This window comes from Mustela lutreola, chromosome 5 (genome assembly GCF_030435805.1).
Source record: "Mustela lutreola isolate mMusLut2 chromosome 5, mMusLut2.pri, whole genome shotgun sequence".
Taxonomy (NCBI): Eukaryota; Metazoa; Chordata; class Mammalia; order Carnivora; family Mustelidae; genus Mustela; species Mustela lutreola.
In genome coordinates, this window is record NC_081294.1 from 93,407,576 (window position 1) to 93,424,246 (window position 16,671).

At 34.6% G+C, this 16,671-nt stretch overlaps 1 protein-coding gene across 2 annotated transcripts in view; it reads left to right on the forward strand.

Moving 5' to 3' along the window:
- Positions 1–16,671, forward strand: part of RNF180 (ring finger protein 180) — a 199,534-nt gene that overhangs the window by 46,567 nt on the left and 136,296 nt on the right. For both annotated transcript variants that reach the window (XM_059175084.1, XM_059175086.1), the window contains exons 3-4: positions 1,000–1,095; positions 2,688–3,647. In XM_059175084.1, the coding sequence (XP_059031067.1) occupies positions 1,000–1,095; positions 2,688–3,647 (1,056 nt within the window). The remainder of the gene's footprint in view (positions 1–999; positions 1,096–2,687; positions 3,648–16,671) is intronic.

Genomic DNA, 16,671 nt, shown 5'->3' on the forward strand with positions numbered 1-16,671 from the left:
TTATCACTGTGCATACAGACTTTGCAAGTATGTTTATGTAATTTCCTTATTTAGTTTGTTAATGTAATTATAGTACCTAATAGTGTCACTGCTAGGGAAGTCTAAAAAAAAATTATGCTTTGGCAACTTGGAAAAGCTACTGCTGTGTAAAATCTGATGCTGGGAATGGGTATATGGACAGAAACATTATTTTTCCCTCTTCTTCTCAAGAAACTCTTTTCTGCCATCACAGAATGCAATTTTGTATACCCAGAAGGGATCTTAGCAATTATCAAGAAGTTTTTTACAGGTGAGAAAACTGAGACCCAGAGAGGTAAAGGTAAATTGGTCTAAGGTTAATTAAGCTTATAAAGAGTCCTGTATCTCCATTCTAGCCTGCTCTGCATTTTTCTGATATGTGTACAGTTTCACCTGTATATCACATATTTTCCTACACATCTGTTTCAGAAAGCCAAAAGTATCTCTCTCTGAAATTTTCTTCTTCTAATACAGCTGAAATTTAGTTGAGGCTTTTCTGGTTGCCTATGAATTTATTCTTCTCCCCCATCCTCTTGTACTTTTCTTGAGTACCTCAATAGATTGTTTGGCAGCTTCTTTATTCTATCTTAGTAGAGTCCAGATGGAATCAGGGATTAAAGACCTGGGAAAGTTGTCATGAATAGCATTATTTTTTCCTCACATTCAGGAAAAGGAATAGGGTGCCAGATTTGTCTATTATGACTTTTTGCTAAATTTTAAATTTAATTTGATAAAATCAATGGAATGGAGGCTTTTTTTTTTTTTTTTTAATTCACAAGCAGCTATTCCTTGAAAATTTGTTTTTGTCTTTGTGGGTTTGCTTTGGAGTTGGGAATGAGAAGAGGAATGCAGGGGTTATTTTCTTCCTGAAATAAATTCAGATAAAACTGAATTTATATTTTTGTGTTTTACTCAAATAGGAAATTTGTTAAATAAATCCAGGACTGGTAATAACTAATATCATGCATTTTGATACAACAGGACAGATATGATTCTGCTGATGATCAGAGTATTTGTCATGTGTGGCACATGGATATAGAAGCTCTTCCAGAATGGATAAACTGCCTAATACAAAAAGTAAGTTCCTTAGTTTCTGAGTAAAATTGGGAATTTACTACTTCCAGGATTTTTTTTTGGAGCTATTTTTCTTGAATTCATTCTTTCAAGAGATAAGAAAGGGTTTGTAACTCTTGATTACACCTACTGGCTTCTTCATTATTACTAGAGAGCTCCAGGTACTTTTCTATCTCAGACTTTAAAACATGGTATTTCCCCTTCCTTGATTGCTCTTCCCACAGTTATTTACTGCTTCCCTTATTTCCATGTATCTTTACTCACAATGAGGCATTGCTTCTGCAAACTGTCAGTTCCCCTACTCTGATATTATCACTCCACACTTCCTTTCTCCTCCTCTCTGATTTAAATAGCTATGTTTTACATACACACATACAATATGTAATATATAGTACTCGTAAGCATGCATGAGCATATATAACCTATATAAATATAGACATAAATACACACACACACGCGCGCATGTATGCACATGTGCTTACCCACATACATATATGGCTTACTGGTCTTGTTAATTGCCTAGCTCCCCTACCAGAATAAAAACTCCATAAAGTCAGAAATTTTTCTCTTTTGTTTATTACTGTTATCTCCAGCACCTAGAACAATGACTACTGAGTAAATGAAATATCCTATATTATTTATGTATGCATATGTGTATAAAATAAACTGGATAATAAATGATTCTCAGTACAATCAATATCAAATTACCAAATTTTTAAGGCTCCTTAATGAAATATTATAAGAGCAAGAACTCACCTTGTTAACAGTATGATATTATTATTTCTCACATTTTGGGTGAAACACGCATTGAAAAAGTGTTAATATGATTTTTGAAAAATATATAGTTGCCATTCTCCCCTGACTTTTTTGTTATTGTTAAAAAATAACATTTGATAGATATCCTCTGCATTCATTCTCACATTGTAATGATTTCCTGGGAACAAGCCAGTGCCCTGGCTTTCACTGTCCTGAACTTTACAAAATGTATGAGGGTGCTGCAGATATTCCACTGTCTCTCCTGAAAAAAATAATTTTAAGCCAGTTCATTATTAATTTCGCACTTACATATAGAAAATGCACTGTTATGTATGCAACCAGTATCTTTTGGTTGTATGTAAAAAGGCAGGAAGAGCTTTATTCTGTTGGTTGGGTAAGGTTCCCTCCCACAGTGTTTGGTATGCAAGAAGGGTATCAAAACAGACACTTTTCTGTGAGATTTTACTTGCAAATTAAGCTCTGTAGACTGATTTGCTTCCTGGTTCCATAGTGTATTTTTCTTTTCATTAGTTCACACTGTATCTATATTCAGCCGATTGTTTGAGAGATTCTTTTAGAATGAATGCTTGGGAGTATTGTTGGGGTGGGCTGATGTGCAGTATGTTATCATTCTAGAACTTTGGAGTTGCTTATCTCTGTTTATTAGAAGGCTTGTTTCCCTTTACTATTCTGTCTACCAATCAGAAAACAGAAAGCTAGCCTTTTCTGTGGCATAGAAAACTTTCATGTGGTTGGCTTTAAAAAAAAAAATACAGCTCACATTCTGTTTGATTACTTTACAATGAAAGCATTGTCTTACTTTCCTTTATTACCTGTAGGCCCAGTGGACAGTTGGAAAACTGAATTGCCCTTTCTGTGGGGCCCGTTTAGGGGGCTTTAATTTTGTCTGCACTCCAAAATGTTCCTGTGGCCAGCTTGCAGCTGTACATCTCTCTAAGAGCTGGACCGATTATCAGCCAACACGGGCAGAAATAATGAGACCATCGCTGAAATACTTGTCACATCCTAGAGTTCAGTCAGGTTGTGACAAGGAAACTCTGCTGACAGGTGGTGCCTCCAGAAACAGAAATCACGGGGTTTTAAATATGGCCCAAAATAATAATGGCTCTGGAAGATTAACAGAAGCACTCTGCCTGGAGGTGCGGTCAACATATTTTCAGATGAAGAATGAAAAACTGCTCTTCAAAGCATCAGATCCAAAATACCAGCTTTTTGTTCCTCAGCTTGTGACTGGCAGATGCACTACAAGAGCTTTTCATAGGAAATCACATAGTTTGGATCTGAACATCAGCGAGAAACTGACTTTGTTACCTACTTTTTATAAAATACATAGTAAGACTGCTGCCTGTCCCAGGCTAAATGAAACACAGCCTATTCACCTTTCAGGCTTGCCTTTAGAATCTAGTAAAAATAACTGTTCCTTTCAGATTTCATCCAATTTTGATCCTAATATGCTGCTGCTGCACAGATTTTCAGTGGCTCCCCGTGAGACCCAGACACAAAGAGGAGGAGAATTTCAGTGTGGTCTAGAAGCTTCTGCGGTGTACTCTGACCATGCAAGTTCTAACAACCTGACTTTCGTGATGGACCTGCCCTCAGCTGGCAGGAGCATGCTGGAGGCCTCGGACCAGGAAGAGCCCCTCTCAGCACTGGACTTTCTGCGCTCAGGCAGTTTTTCCCTGGGGGCCATTAACCAGAGGCTCAGTAAGAGAGAAAGGAGCAAATTGAAAAATCTGAGAAGGAAACAACGAAGGCATGAAAGATGGCTACAGAAGCAGGTAATTTTTTGAAAAGGTTTACTAAAAATTCTGTGTGGTAAAATCTTGGGGTTTGGGGAGAGGAGCTAACTTTGAATACCTATATTATAAAAACATGGTTTTAATGAGTGTTGAAATGACATTTCTGTCTATGTGAACTTCATAATCATGCACCTCTCTTAAAATCAGCAAGTGTAATCCTGTCTCTGTTCACATATGGTTAGGAAATGTCCTTTCAGGAAGTTTTCCTAAATCTTAGTATTTTACATGAATACTAATCTCATGATGTTGAGGTGAGATTGTCATATACATTTAAAATTTGTTCATGTTGGGATTGTTTGCAGTGATTTTATTTCAGGTCAGTTTGAAACAAAGAAGTCTTTCTAATTTAATTGAGTGACAAGTTAGTTGACTTTCATCACTTTTAGCTTAAATGGATATTTTTAAGGAACATTATGTAATTATGTGCTCATATGATCCAGATATGGTTAAATCTACTGATTTGTGAAGTTTATCTTAATAACAATTGACCCTTATTGTAATTTTACAGGAAAGAGTGCTTCTCTATGGTTTAAACTCCTGTATCTATAATGATAGGTTCAAAAATGATTATGCAAAAGTGCTGAACAATAAATTGCAGGTGCTCTGGAGACCAATTAAAGCCAGTGGATGAGGTGCTCCTGAAAATTTGGAAGTTTGAGGACCAGTATATTTCTATGTACATTTTTTTTTTTTTTTGCAAATTGTCTTTGTTACCTACTTGTTTATAGTAAATAGCAATTCTTATTAATCAGTATGTTGAATATTAACATCCATACAGCTTAAATATAGAAAGCTGCAACTTTGCATAATCATTTTTTTAAACAATTCAGCAAACTCATTGCTTATGATCCTAGTCATAGACTGAATAGAATAAAATTACCACATTGAGTACTTCAATCAGGTTAATTATTTTTCATCATTTGGTTAGAGAGTATAATTATGGGTAATTATTATATTTTTGATTGGATGCTGAAAAGAGCATTGTAGTTCGGTTTATTTGCAGGTGATGGTGTAATGTGGCATCAAAGCATATATTATAGAATGTAAAAAATGAATATATTTTAGCACCATTATAATATGCTTCATGGTTAATATATTGAAGCTATGAAATCCAATATTTTTTATTGAAAATTTGACTTAAACCCATAGATTAATTGGAGATGGTCATATGCTAAGTGAATATTAGAAAGTCTACCTTAAAAACGATATAGAGGGCTTCAGATAACTCTCAAACAAATAGAACTTTAAAAGAAGTATAAAAATTATACTTGCTCTGTATTATAAATTTATGCAGGTAACATCTTCGCAATTTAAAAAAATGTGTTTAATTCTTGAGCTGGGTACTTCTGAAAACTTAAACTATATTACTGATTATTTTTCAGTATAGGAACAGTATTTTTATACAATTTAAAGCTAAGCAAGACCAACATCAGTGTTGTTGTTGTTGTTGTTTTAAAGGGTACTTTTGTTCATTCACATACATGTGGTTTAACCAAACTGCTTGACTAGTGAACCAGAACGAAGGAATTCTAGTCAGACCTGTGGCAGGTCGGTATAGGGAGTACTACGGCAGGGTCCTAGGAGGACTGTTTGGTTGCACGGGAGCTACTGGCAAACAAATGCCGAATGTCTCCTTAGCAAAGAAAACGTAAAAGTCTGCAGAAGCTTGGAAGTGGCATATGAGTTAGTGATATGAGTGCACACCCCAGTTAGAGCCCTAAGAAGAAGAATTTTTAACGGTTTTGTTAATTCAAGCCAAAAGATAAGTCCCGGAAAGATTTCATCCCTGAGATAAACTAATGGCTTAGCTATTCAGCTCATTCCATCTTCAGTAAAGAGTAGTTAATTCTGTAAACATTTATCAAATACGTGTTTCATATACCATGCCTTTGAGTAATGACTTCAACGTAGATCCTGCCCTTCTTTATTTTTAAAAGATCCATTTATTTATTTTAGAGAGAGAGTGCTCACACAAGTGGGAGTGACTGAGGGAGAGAGAAAGAGGAGGGGGGAGAGAGGGAGAGAAGCAGACTCCCCACTGAGCACAGAGCCAGACGTGGGGCTCCATCTCAGCACCCTGAAATCGTAACCTGAACTGAAACAAGGGTCTAACACCTAGCCAACTAGGCCACCCGAGTACCTCCTGCTTTTTTTTAAATAAGGAAGATAAACATACAAGATATAAAGAAAAGGTTACCTATTGTTAATGATAATATTTTTTAAGTTTAAAATAATTGGTTGGGAAATCTAGATTTAGGACTTTCATTTGATATTTTAGTAATTTTTTCCCCACAAACTAGACATCCTTATGTGGCAGATACCATAATAAAAATGTTAATGACACTATAAAAAGTTATTTAAATTTTTGAAGCTTAAGGGTATAAGTGGGATTAATATTGAAATAGAAACTAAAACTAATTTTCAGCGTTTTATTCAACAGATATTAATTAAACTTCTATTTTGGGGGAAAGTGCTGAACAAACCTCTTTTCTTATTCACCATAACCTTGTTGGGTTTCTGTTTTCATTTTTTAATTACTATGTGATAAAATATATTCTTGGCATATAGCTCTATGATCTGAACAAACAGATTGATATAACAACCACCACAGTGGGGTTACAGAGCAAATCCATCACCCCCAACATCTCCCTTGTGCCTTTTTGATTGTGCTTTGATTATATCTTTGTAATTATATCCTTGTCCTATCTCTAATCTCTGAAAACCATTGATCTGTGCTCTATTACTTTAGCTTGTCTTTTGGTGATGTTGTAAAATAATAATGTAATTCTATAAAATTAGAATCATATAATATATAACCTCTAGAGACCAGCTTCTTTGATACAGTACAGTTGCCTATGAGATTCATTCAAGTTGTTGAATGTATCGTTTGTTCTTTTTTGTTGCTCAGTAGTATTCTATTATACCAATAAACCGCAGTTTGTTCATTGTCCTGTTCAAGACAAGGGAGTTGTTCAAGATTTGGACAGTTATGAATAGAGCAGTTCAAACTATTCCTGTACAGGTTATCCTGTGAACCTAAGTTTTCATTTCTCTAAGGTAAATACTCAGGAATGAGAATACTGGATCGCACAGTAAGTATTTATTTAATTTTGTAAGAAACTGTCACATTGTTTTCCAGTTTGGAAAATGGTTATACCATTTTGTATTTCAAGACCTGGTATATGAGAATTTCCTTTGCTGTGAGTCCTCACTTAAACACCTGGTATTCCCAATATTTTTTAAATTGTTGTAAGTGGGTATGTAGTCACATCATATTGTGGTTTTCATTTGCATTTTGCTGATGGCATTTTCCTAATGATGTTGAACATTTTTCATATGCTTATTTTTCCATTTGTATATATTGTGTAGGGAAGTGTCTGTTTAGATATTTTGGCCATTCTTAATTGGGTTGTGTTCATTGTGTTGAGTTGTGAGAGTTCTTTATATATTTTGGATGTAAGTTTTTCATCGCATATGTGATTTGTAAAGATTTTCTCTGAGTTTGTAGTTTGTCCTTTTTGTCTCTTATTTTTTTTTTCCCTGTGGAGCAAACATACTTAATTTTGATAAAGCCTAATTTCCCTTTTTTTTAAATGGATTATGTCATTGGTGTCATACCTAAGATCTCTTTTGCCTAACTCTTAGGTTATAAAGATTTTTTCCTAATGATTTAGGTGCTTTTAGGTTTCATCTAAAAGTTTCTTTATTTTGGGACACCTGGGTGGCTCAGTGTGTTAAGCCTCTGCCTTTGGCTCAGGTCATGATCCCAGGGTCCTGGGATCGAGCCCCGCATAGGGCTCTCTGCTCAGCGAGAGGCCTGCCTCTCTCTCTGTCTGCCTCTCTGCCTACTTGTGATCTCTGTCAAATAAATAAATAAAATCTTAAAAAAAATTTTTTTAAAGTTTTTTAATTTTAAGTACCACATTAAGAATTATGATTCATTTTGAGTTTATTTCTTTTTGATAAAGTGTGAGGTTTCAGTTGAGGTTCGCTGTTTTACATAGAGTGCTTGATTGTTCCAGCACCATTTGTTGAAAACACTGACCTTTCTCCATTGAAATGCTTTTGCAACTTTGTCAAAGACCAATTGGCTGTATGTGTGGGGGTTCTATTTCTGCATTATCTATTCTCTTCAGTTCATTTTTGTGTCTCTCTCATTGCCAGGAGTCCTTTCTCTTCATTTTTGTAGCTATAATAAATCATAAAGTAGGAGTCTGTGATTCCTCTAACTTAACTGTTCTTTATTAAACTTGTTTTATTTATTGTAGTTCCTTTACCTTTTCATGTAAAATTTAGAACCAGCCTGTTTATTTACCAAAATAGTCCTGTTGGGATTTTGATTGTAATTATATGAAATCTGTAGATCAACTTGGGGAAAACTGAAATCATTACTGTGTTGATTTTCCTAATCCTTGAACATGGTATGTCTCTCCATTTGTTTAGGTCTTTGATTCCTTTCATCTATATTTTACACTTTTTAGCATTCAGAACCTATACATGTTTTGTTAGCTTTATACCTATTTACTTTTTGATGTTGTTAATTTTTTAAATTTTTATATTGCTATTAATTGTATGTTGCTAGTGTACAAAAACACAATTGATTTTTGTTTTGACTTTGTATCTTGTTATTTGAAAGTACAGATCTTTTGACATCTTGTCAGATTTATTCCTAAGTATTCATATTTTTTACTGTTGTAAAATCATACTGTTTCCTTAAGTTTGAATTTCCAATTGTTCATTGATAATACATAGAAATAAAATTGAGTTAGTATGATCTTATATCTAACAACCTTTCTAATCTAACATAGTAGGAATAGTAGTTGTTTTTTAGATTCCATTGTATTTTCTAGTAGATGATCATAGTGTCTGCAAATAAATACATTATTTATGTATTTATGTAATACATTATTAAATACATCTTCCTTTCCAATCCAGAATCTTTTTTCCTTTTTTCTTTTTCCCTCTTTTTTTTTTTTGTTGTTGTTTGTTTTTTGTTATTGAAGTAGCTAGAGCATCCAGTACAGTATTGAGTAGAAATGAGGAGAACAGACATCCTTGTCTTTTTCCTGATATTAGGAAGGAAGCACTCAGCTTCTCACCATTAAGTATGTTAGTTTTAGGTGTTTTATAGATGCCCTTTATCAGGTTAAGGAAGTTTCCTTATATTCCTAGTTGGCTGGAAGTTTTATTATAAATGGATGTTGAATTTTGTCAAATGCTTTCTCTCATCAATTGATAGAATTGTGTGTTTTCAGTGTTAATACTGATTATTAAACTGAGTCAGCCTTTTCAGTCCCACAATAAACACCACTTTTATTATATTGTATTTTTCTTCCTATATATTGCTGGATATTATTTGTAATAATTTTTGAGAGTTTTTTCCTAACCTCTGCACATGATGGATATTGGCCCAAGGTTTTCTGTATTTTTGTGCTGTTCTTGTGTGGTTTTGATATCCAGATAGTACTGGTCATGTAAAATGAGTTAGGAAGTAATCTTTCCTCTTCAGTTTTTTGGAAAATATTTTGAAGAATTGATGTTATTTTTTCTTAAATATTTGTTAATGAAACTTTCTGGGCCTGAAGATTTGCTTTTTGGAAGGTTTTGAACTGAATTCCATTTCTTTAGTACTTAATAGAACAATTTATGTATCTCTTTAATTTTGGCTAAGTTTTGATAGTTTGTTTTTTTCAGTGAATTATCTAAGTTGTTGAAATTGTATATTAGTATTGTTCGTAATATTCCCTTATAATTCTTTTAATGTCTTGGATTGGTAATGATACCCCTTTAAAGGCTTATAATTAATGGTGATTTGTATCTTCTCTCTTGCTCTCTTTTTTTCTTTATTCTTCTTTTTTTTTTTTAAGTTTTGCTAGATTATCAATTTTATGGATCTTTTCAAAGAACCAGCCTTGGATTTCAATTATATTTTCCATTGTTTGCTACTTTTAAATTCTTAATTTCTGCTCTTACCTGTAATATTTTCTTTCTTCCTTCATTTTCTTTCCTTTTAGAAAAAAAATACTTAGCAGCTTATTAATTGGAATCTTAGAAGGTTATTGTTTGGCAATCTTTCTTTCTCATCTAAGCATTTAATGCTGTAAACCTCCCTTTAGTTACTGCATTAGCTACATCCTATAACATTATGGTTGTTATATGGTTTTTATTATAATTCGGTTCAAACTATTTTCTAATTTCTTTTGAGACTTTTTTTTTCTTTTCTTTTCTTTTTTTTTTTTTTTTGGCCCACCTCGTTTGTCTAAGTGGTTAATATAATCATGATAAGACTGGAATACTAGCATTTTGAGGAAATTAATCAAAAATTTCTTCCTGGAGAAAATATTTCTTCCTCTGGATTGAGGGAAAGTAAAACTGTCCCTAGTATAATTGCATAATATTTTTAAAACAATTCTTTGTAAACAGCATTTCATTCTATTATGTTTTCATTTTTTAACCTTAAGTCTATTTAATATGAGTAAAAGAAAATGTCTCTTTAAAGCCCTCAGGAAACTATTGTGAAACAAAGAATTTACCTCATTTTTCTCTGGAGTGTTGTGCATGAGAATATAAAGTAATTGACCTAATATCATGGTTTGTAATAAATCACTGAACCATTTACAATGACTATATTATTTTGTTCTCAGTGAATTAAACGAGTTAAGACTACTTGTATTATTACAAAGGTGTGATTTAGGCCCTGGGGAGAATAGGACCCAATTAATTATAACAAAGACCTGCTTATTTGGGTTTATCTAGAAAAGATACATATCTTCCACAAAGGCACTAAATTTCATTTCCATGGACTTTTACATAGTGATCATTTTGAACTTTGTGTAGATTTTAAAGGAGTTCATTTACTCTTTTATCACTTGATTCATCATCTTCAAATCATGCAGAGATCATATTCCAAACACATACTCAGTTGTCCCTTTAAAAGAGGAGAAATTTTTTTATATCTGAACTATAATAGTAATCCACATATTGAACAATTATTCCTCATTTTTTCTCTGCCTCCAACAGAAAATTAATGGTTTATTGAAAGAAAAAGCCTTAGCAATGAAAATCTGACAATTAAAACAACACAGATTTTACTGGTTTCATTAAACACATAAACTTGGTCATGAAACGGTCTTCTTTTAGGAAGAACGTCATGACCTTTGGTCATATATGGAGACAGAGTGGTATTTATTTCTCAATCTACTTTGTGTCAATTTATGGTTTCAGTTAGTTCATTACTCTCTTCATTTTTTTTTATTGAAGTATAATTAGCATACAGTGTTATTTTACTTTTAGCTGTTAATAAAACAATTAACCAGTTCTGTGCATTACTCAGTGCTTATCAAGATAAATTCAGTCCTAATCCCCTTCACCTCTTTCACCCATAACCCAACTGACCTCCCCTCTGGCAGCTACCAATTTGTTCTTTGTATGTAAAAGTTGTTTTTTTGTCTCTTTTTTTCTTGGTTTATTCATTTGTTTTGTTTCTTAAATTCTACATACAAGTGAAATCATATAGTGTTTGTCTTCCTTTGTCTGACTTATTTTACTTAGTATTATATCTTTAGTATTATAGGTCCATCCATGTTGTTGCAAATGGCAAGATCTCATTCTTTTTTATGGCTGAGTAATATTCCATCATTTGAATATGTGTGTGTGTATATTAATATGTATGTGTGTATTTACACACTTATACATATACATACGCACCACATTTTCCTTACCCATCTATTTATGGATGGATGAACACTTGGTGCTTCTCTGTCTTCTGTAAGTAATGGTACAGCAAGCATAAGGATACATAGATCTTTGCAAATTAATGTTTTCATTTTCTTTGGGCAAATAGCCAGTAGTGGAATTACTGGATAATGTGCTAATTCTATTTTTGCTTTTCTGTGAAACCTCCGTACTGTTCACCCATAGTATCTGCGCCACTATTTGCATTTCCACCAACAGTCCACAAGGATTCCTTTTTCTACATAATCTCATTAACACTTGTTATTTCTTGTTTGTTTGTTTGTTTTTTTATTGTAGCCATTCTGACAGGTGTGAAGTGATATCTCATTGCATATTTAATTTACATTTCTCTAATGATTAATGATATTGGGCATCTTTCTTTTTTTTAATAATTCTTTTATTTTTTTATAAACATATAATGTATTATTAGCCCCAGGGGTACAGGTCTGTAAATTGCCAGGTTTTCACACTTCATAGCACTCACCATAGCACATATCCTCCCCAATGTCCATAACCCCAACAACCTCTCCCTACCCACCTCCCCACCGCCCGGCAAACCTCAGTTTGTTTTGTGAGATTAAGAGTCTCTTATGGTTTGTCTCCCTCCCGATCCCATCTTGTTTCATTTATTCTTTTCCTACCCCCCAAACCCCCCACATTGCATCTCTACTTCCTCAAATCAGGAGATCATATGATAGTTGTCTTTCTCTGACTGACTTATTTCACTAAGCATAATACCCTCTAGTTCCATCTACATCATTGCAAATGGCAAGATTTCATTTCCTTTGATGGCTGCATAGTATTCCATTGTGTGTGTGTGTGTGTGTGTGTGTGTGTGTGTGTGTGTGTGTATCACCTCTTCTTGATCCATTCATCTGTTGATGGACATCTAAGTTCTTTCCATAGTTTGGCTGTTGTAGACATTGCTGCTATAAACATTCGGGTGCACATGTTCCTCCAGTTCACTACATTTGTATCTTTAGGGTAAATACCCAGTAGTGCAACTGCTGGGTTGTAAGGTAGCTCTATTTTCAACTTTTTGAGGAACCTCCATGCTGTTTTCCAGAGTGGTTGCACCAGCTTGCATTCCCACCAACAGTGTCAGAGGGTTCCCCTTTCTCCGCATCCTCGCCAGCATCTGTCATTTCCTGACTTGTTAATTTTAGCCATTCTGACTGGTGTGAGGTGGTATCTCACTGTGGTTTTGATTCGTATTTCCCAGATGCCGAGTGAGGTGGAGCACTTTTTCATGTGTCTGTTGGCCATCTGGATGTCTTCTTTGCTGAAATGTCTGTTCATGTCCTCTGCCCATTTCTTGATTGGATTACTTGTTCTTTGGGTGTTGAGTTTAATGAGTTCTTAATAGATTTTGAATACAGACCCATTATCTGATATGTCATTTGTGAATATCTTCTCCCATTCTGTCAGTTGTCTTTTGGTTTTATTAACTGTTTTCTTTGCTGTGCAAAAGCTTTTGATCTTGATGAAGTCCCAGTAGTTCATTTTTGCCCTTGTTTCCTTTGCCTTTGGCAATGTTTCTAAGAAGAAGTTGCTTCTGCTGAGGTTGAAGAGGTTGCTGCCTCTGTTCTCCTCAAGGATTTTGATGGATTCCTTTCTCACATTGAGGTCTTCCATTCATTTTGAGTCTATTTTTGTGTGTGGTGTAAAGAATGGTCCAGTTTCATTTTTCTGCATGTGGCTGTCCAATTTTCCCAGCACCATTTGTTGAAGAGGCTCTCTTTTCCATTGGACATTCTTTACTGCTTTGTCAAAGATGAGTTGACAATAGAGTTGAGGGTCTATTTCTGGACTCTCTAATCTGTTCCATTGATCTGTGTGTCTGTTTTTGTGCCAGTACCATACTATCTTGATGATGACAGCTTTGTAATATAGCTTGAAGTCTGGAATTGTGATGCCACCAACTTTAGCTTTATTATTCAGCATTCCTCTGGCTATTTGGGGTCTTTTCTGGTTCCATATAAATTTTAGGATTACTTGTTTCATTTCTTTGAAAAAAATTTATGGAATTTTGATAGGGATTGCATTAAATGTGTAGAACACTTTAGGTAGCATAGACATTTTCACAATATTTGTTCCTCCAATCCATGAGCATGGAACATTTTCCTGTTTCTTTGGGTCTTCTTCAGTTTCTTCCACAGTACTTTATAGTTTTCTGAGTACGGATTCTTTGCCTCTTTGGTTAGGTTTATTTTGAGATATCTTATGGTTTGGGCTGCAATTGTAAATGGGATTGACTCCTTAATTTCTCTTTCTTCTGTCTTATTGTTGATGTAAAGAAATGCAACTGATTTCGGTGCATTGATTTTATATCCTGATACTTTACTGAATTCCTGTACAAGTTCTAGCAGATTTGGAGTGGAGTCTTTTGGGTTTTCCACATATAGTATCATATCATCTGCAAAGAGTGATAGTTTGACTTCTTCTTTGCGATTTGGATGCCTTTAATTTCTTTTTGTAGTCTGATTGCTGAAGCTAGGACTTCTAGTACTGTGTTGAATAGCAGTGGTGATAATGGACATCCCTGCCATATTCCTGACCTTAGCTGCAAAGCTCTCAGTTTTTCCCCATGAGAATGATATTTGCTGTGGGTTTTCCATAGATGGCTTTGATAATATTGAGGTATGTGGATTTGGGGCATCTTTCTTATGTAGCCTGTTGGCCAGCTCTTACATTTTATTAATGAAACAACATTTAGGGCTTGTTCATTAAGTCGAGACTTTGGAATTGATTCTACCTTGCAGGAAGTCACCATCTCATGAGATAATAAGATATCAATAAGCAGTCAGTTTTAATAGACATCACCAAATACCTTAACTTTGTTTTCCCGCCATTTCAATTGATTTCAAAATATAGATAACTAACTGTGGACCAAATTACATGGAATTGCTCATTCCTTTACCTTAAGATCTAAATTTTCTAATGCTTAGCACAATACTCTGTACACACAGTAAGTGGTCAAGAATTTTTTATAATGAAAGCTTTTTTATTTTAGAATAATTTTAGATTTATATAAAAGTTGTGAAACTAGGTCAGAGATTTCCCATATGCCTCCACCTAGTTTATCATATTAATAAGTTATATTAGTGGGGATCCTGAGTGGGTCAGTCAGTTAAGTGGCTGGGTCTTGATTTTGGGTCAGGTCATGATTTCAGGGTCCTGGGATTGAGCCCTGAGTCAGGCTCCATGCTCAGCAGGGAGTCTACTTGAGGATTCTCTCTCTTTCCCTCTGTCTTTCTCCCTGCTTATGTGTACACACACTTTCTCTCTCTCTTTCTAAAATAAGTAAATAAATCTTAAAAAAAATAACTTATATTAGTATGCTACATTTATAAGTAATGAATCAGTATTGATATATTAGTATTAATCAGGCTCTACCTTAGTCACAGTGTTTTAGTTTTTACCTATAGTTTATTTATTTATTTATCTATTTTTTTCCCATTCCATTTTATTTCTTTTCAGTGTTCCAAAATTCATTGTTTATGCACCACACCCAGTGCTTTATGCAGTACGTGCCCTCCTTAATACTCACCACTAGGCTCACCCAACCCCCACAGCCCTCCCCTCTAAAACCCTTAGTTTGATTCTCAAAGTCCACAGTCTCTCATGGTTCGTCTTCCGCTCTGCTTTTCCCCAACTCACTTCTCTCCATTTCCCAATGTCCTCCATGTTATTCCTTATGCGCCATAAATAAGCGAAACCATATGAAAATTGACTCTATCTCTGCTTGACTTATTTCACTCAGCATAATCTCCTCCAGTCCTGTCCATATTGATAAAAATTGTTGGGTATTCATCCTTTCTGATAGAGGCATAATACTCCATTATATATATGGAGCATAGTTCTTTTCTCTGTTCCAGGATCTTATCCAGGGTACCATGACTCCTTAGGCTCCTCTTGCCTTTAAGAATTTCTCAGATTTTCCCTGTTTTTGATGACTTTGACAGTTTTGAGGAATGCTGCTGAGCTATTTTGTAGTATGTCCCTCAATTAAGATTGACAAATACTTTTCTCATGATTAAGCCAGGGTTATAGATTATATGAGTCCCCAAGACCACCCCACATTCAATGATTCACTAAGAGGACTCAAGAGACTCACCCCATGATCATACTCAAGACTTGTATTATTACAATGCAAAGATACAGACCAACTCAGCAAAGGGAAAAGATGTATAGGGCAAATTCTGGACAAAACCATGTACATACTCCCAAGGTTCTGTCCCCATTGAGTTATATAGAATGAACTTCTTACATCAAAAATTGTGACACCATGTTCAGTATTGTGTGCTAGGAAAGCTTAATATAGACTCAATGCCCACAGTTTTTATTGGAGGGTTCCCTAGTCCCATAGAAGTGATATGTGGCAGAGAGATCCCAGAATCCATGCTGTTAACCATTATACCATGACCTCTGAAGAAAGATTCTCCTCACATGTTTTATCATTCTTAGATGATTAAGAAAATATCTTATTACCACATACCTTTATATTTTTGCATCCTTTTCTGCATTTTACTAATATCCATGGGGTAGAACACTCTTGGTCCATAACTATGCAGAATATTGAAGATACAGCAATGAATGGAATAGGATTCCTCTACTCATGGACCTTCCAGTGAAGAGAGGAGACACATATGAACATCAGTGATCTTTTTCTTAGGTATTTGCAGAGGTGCCGTATTGTAGAGAATCTTGGCCAAGAGCTTATTTGATCTGGGGTTGTTTTGACCAAGACGTGAGATGCACTGGAGAATTCCAGAGAATTCACAAAGAATCAAGCTTGATTGGGAAAGGGTAGGACGATTGTGTGGAAGTGGTAAGATTAATGACAGAGAAAAGAGGTTAGCTGAGAAAGAATTGTGATGGAGTAGTCAGAAACATATATTTGATTATGAGGATGCCATATAGCTGCTGAGTAGTTTTAGGCTAGATCCATGGTGAGAGCTCAATAAGTGGTTGCAGAGTATATGAATTGAACAGATAAATGGCATATCCAATGATTCAGGCATGGAAAATTAACCAGTTCTGGCTAACATTGGTTCCTTAACCTTAGCTACAGGTTGGAATCCTCTGAGGAGCTTCTAAAAATGCGACTGCCTGGCCTCGATCAGGTTATATTTCACTTGGTCTACACTGGACATCAGTACATGTGTTTGTGTTTATTAATATATGTATATATATGTATATATGTTTATATGTATATATATATATATATGTATATACATACAGTATATTTTAATTTTCAAGTGATCCC